General features: G+C 43.6%; 1 protein-coding gene across 1 annotated transcript in view; it reads left to right on the forward strand.

Moving 5' to 3' along the window:
• DNPEP (aspartyl aminopeptidase) overlaps nucleotides 1-2984 on the forward strand; it is a gene marked incomplete in the record, with an annotated part of 52975 nt that extends 49991 nt beyond the window's left edge. The window contains 1 exon segment of the mRNA XM_077447848.1: nucleotides 2802-2984. Coding sequence (XP_077303974.1) covers nucleotides 2802-2852 — 51 coding nt within the window.
• Nucleotides 2985-4344: the final 1360 nt, after the last annotated feature.

Below are 4344 nucleotides of genomic sequence, written 5' to 3' on the forward strand. Positions count from 1 at the left end.
TATTTTGCTTTCTTTCGCTTTTTCTCTCGCTTTCTTTCGCTTTTTCTCTCGCTTTCTTTCCCTCTTTCTCTTGCTTTCTTTCCCTCTTTCTCTCGCTTTCTTTCCCTCTTTCTCTCGCTTTCTTTCCCTCTTTCTCTCGCTTTCTTTCTTTCCCATTAACCAGGAACCCAGAGTGTGTCATTCTGCATTGTTAATGTCATTGTTATGATGCTATCAAATGGTTTAGATCATTTTAGGAGTTGTATTTAAACATCTGTTTTTTTTCTTCTAATCTCGGGCTGATTCACAGCTCCAGAGCCTTAATAAGAGATTTAAATGCATGATGGGCAGCTGCATATTCTCTATGCATATCGCAGTCACTTCTACCTCTGCAATTAAATCATTGTTTAACCTTTCTGACAATTCCACCCCTCGTCTTACCGCTCGCAATCTTACAGACTTAGCCCGAGTGTTTGACATATCTCAGCTTTGTCCCATTAATATCCCCCAATTAGTTGGTATGACCTCAGTGCCCTGTGCTAGGAGGGTGACCCCTCGTTCTCCATTCCCCTCTCCTGTATATATGGGGGTCGTGATCGGTTTGTGTACATTCACATTATTGTGTATTCAAGCATCTCTTTGCATGTGTTACTCTATTGGGCCGTGTGTATGAGCACTAATTGTGTGCTTGCTGTGGCCTCATTGGCTGTTGCCATGGGAACCTACACTGGCCTTGAAGTCAATGGGTAGTTGCTGTGGAAACAGCAGACATCAGTGGGTTAGACTATTGGTTACTATGGTGAAACTGAGACATCTCTAATGAGCAAATATTATAATGGTTACCATGGTGACATGAGCCCACCCCCCACTTGTCTTGTAGTCTGTTATGCCTGTGCGTGTGTGTGAGCGTTCTCTGGTCCTTGTCCTGTTTCCTCCTCACCTAACCGCCATGTACCTGGCATGTCCAATGTATATATGTCAGGGGCACAAAAATGTCATAAACGTTAACACATTCTAGGCTCAGGCCACCTGTGGAACTATCGATCCCATCATTGCTTGGCAGAAGAAACTGGTGCATGCTGGGACTTGTAGTTTTGTAGTTTCACACACTGAAATGGAGCCACCGCCTGCCTGAGATGGCCGGACTGCCTATTGCCCCCTGTAATCCTCTGTTACCTCAGAGCAGAATCCCAACACAGAATGAGCAATAACAGAATGCAGTCATCCTCCTCAAGGACAATCGTGACTGTGATCATTTTATTATGTTTATATGGGCTGACAAAGCTGTTCAAAATACAAATGTTTGCTTCCATTTTATCTATACTGCGTAGAGTGCTAAGAGTGGTTTGCTTTCTGTTGAATGGAGTAATGGAGTACGTCGGTGTTATGGAATTATGTTCCTCACCTCCCTTTCTCCTTCTGTCATTCTCACTATTTATCTCTCCCTCTTCTTCTTTTTTTTACCGATTTATATTTCCCTCCCTCCCTTATATTTCTCTTTTTCTCTCTCCTTCCCTTTTTCTCTCTCTTCCTCTTTGGCACTCTTCTTTTTTTTTTTTTTTTTTTCAGTCAGACCAAATAAGCTTTTTTTTATTTTTTATTTTTTTTTTGGGGGGGGGGGGGGTAAAACCAGATTCTCTTCCCTTTCCTCTCTCCTTCCCTTTTCTCTCTCATCTCTGCTATCTTTCCCATTTGCACGCTCCTATTTCCTTTTATGCACGCTCCTATTTCCTTTTATGCACGCTCCTATTTCCTTTTATACACGATATTCCTATTTCCTTTTATACACGCTCCTATTTCCCTTTGCATGCTCCTTTTTCCCTTGCTCGCTTCTTCTTCCCTTTTGCTCTCGGCACTCTTTCTCTCCTTTTGCTCTCGGCACTCTTTCTCTCTCCTTTTGCTCTCGGCACTCTTTCTCTCTCCTTTTGCTCTCGGCACTCTTTCTCTCTCCTTTTGCTCTCGGCACTCTTTCTCTCTCCTTTTGCTCTCGGCACTCTTTCTCTCTCCTTTTGCTCTCGGCACTCTTTCTCTCTCCTTTTGCTCTCGGCACTCTTTCTCTCTCCTTTTGCTCTCGGCACTCTTTCTCTCTCCTTTTGCTCTCGGCACTCTTTCTCTCTCCTTTTGCTCTCGGCACTCTTTCTCTCTCCTTTTGCTCTCGGCACTCTTTCTCTCTCCTTTTGCTCTCGGCACTCTTTCTCTCTCCTTTTGCTCTCGGCACTCTCCTTCTCCCCTTTTGCGCTCTCCTTCGCTTTCCTTTTCCTTTTTTCACTCAGTCCAAATAAGATTTTTTTGGGCAAGCCAAAATTCTCTCTCCCTTGCTCTTTCCCTTTTGCACTCCTGTTGGCTCTCTTTCCCTTTTTTGCACTCTCGTTGGCTCTCTTTCCCTTTTTTGCACTCTCGTTGGCTCTCTTTCCCTTTTTGCACTCTCGTTGGCTCTCTTTCCCTTTTTGCACTCTCGTTGGCTCTCTTTCCCTTTTTGCACTCTCGTTGGCTCTCTTTCCCTTTTTGCACTCTCGTTGGCTCTCTTTCCCTTTTTGCACTCTCGTTGGCTCTCTTTCCCTGTTGGCACTCTCGTTGGCTCTCTTTCCCTGTTGGCACTCTCGTTGGCTCTCTTTCCCTGTTGGCACTCTCGTTGGCTCTCTTTCCCTGTTGGCACTCTCCTTCTCTTCTGCACTCTTCTTCACTCTCCTATTTTTTTTTTTTTTTTTTTTTCAATCATTCCAAATTAGTTTTTTTTAGGCAGGACCAAATCTTGAATTTTTTTTCTGTTCTATGTATTTTGTGATTGCAATCTATAGTTCTTTTTTCATTTTTCTTTTCAGGCATTCCTTGAACAATACCCAGCTGTGAACAACAGTCTGCTGGTGGATTAAATGCTCACCATCCATCCGTTTGTCAGAGCACTTACTCCCTTCTTGCCCGGACCCCTGTTTAATTGTGTGATGGGTGTGGTGTTTGTGCACAAAGAGCTGCCCCTGCCTGTGAAATAAATACGTTTTGTGTAATTCAGACTCTGTTATTTTTTTTTCCGGCTGACTTACCGTTAAGGGTGTAGATTAAAAAAAATAAATAAAAAAAAAAGGTCTCGTGCGTTTTCAGTTCATAAAGCGCTCCAACAAGCAAAATCCCATTCATTTCAATGGCAGCTGAGCGTTTTGTCACCGGACGCAAAATACCTGAAAAATGCCCTAAGCTCAAAAAAAGAGCATGAGCTTCTTTGGGGCAGATTACAGGCGTTTTGCTGCCTTTTACAAAATCACGGTAAAAACGTGCAATTGAAATGCTCAGGTGTGAATGCAGCCTAAGGGTTTACCACAGTATAAAGCCCACCTGCTGAGTAGTTGTTTTTCATCCATCAGTAGCTGTACTGCACCGGTCCTCCCTATTACCTTGTGTCTGCAATCTGGTGATCCTGGAACACACCTGCTGGTGATGCTGGAACATCCAACTTGAAAGGGGTGCTTGATGATGATAGAAAAACAAATGCCGGTTATAAAACATTTCTCTAGGTCCCTAATCTGATTCAGACCTACCCTGAAAGCCTTAATGTTAAGGCAAAAAGCAGAGAATCAAATTGCATAGCACAGACTTGATGAAGTAGATTCCTGCTGCCTTCTGCTAATCCTTATATAGAAGTGTGCTTGTGTCTGCAGGGAATTGCAAGAAATAAGGTTAATTTGGTGAACCTTCTAACACAAATGTTGGGGTTGCCGGAGAGCTTTGGTTACATTCACATGAGTGTCTGGAGGCACAAGCCAAGAAAAATCTGCAGATTCTCAATGGTGGTTGTAAATGCTGCCAGCACACGCTGTGTGCGACCAATGACGGCTGTCAGATTTGTACAAATCAATGGCCAGTGCCACCCAGCGGTTGGTCTATAAGGGGCACCCCCAAAGTTCATAGAACAATTTATTTTTAAATCAATGATAATATGACATTTTTGAACATCTTAAAGTTCAAAAAATGTTAGTCATATTATCATGTATTTTAAAATCATTCGATGTGTGTGCAGGGCACTATGCGGGGCGCCGGACTAATAGTTGTCTATTAGGTCCGCCAGTTTTTAACAAGCATGTGATTATAGCCTGAGGCTCTAATTGGCTTGTTATAAGTTGTCCCTTAGGGCGCAGAGCACTGCGCCCCAAACCCTCCCACTTTAGATCTTAAATCAAAATTTGCCATTGCGTCACTCAGTAATGCAGTTAGGTTTTGTTCTGTCTGACTAAACTTGTGTACCCCCTAATTTAAATATGACCCACCCCTTCCTGTCAAGGCCACACCCCTTGCTGTTTAAGACCTGCCCTGAAATTTTCGAGTGAGGGCACTAGTTCTGAGGGCCGGGGGGGGGGGGGGGGGGGCAGGCAA

This window comes from Lithobates pipiens, unplaced genomic scaffold (assembly GCF_037356315.1).
Source record: "Lithobates pipiens isolate NorthernLeopardFrog02 unplaced genomic scaffold, aLitPip1_a1.2 Scaffold_22, whole genome shotgun sequence".
Taxonomy (NCBI): domain Eukaryota; kingdom Metazoa; phylum Chordata; class Amphibia; order Anura; family Ranidae; genus Lithobates; species Lithobates pipiens.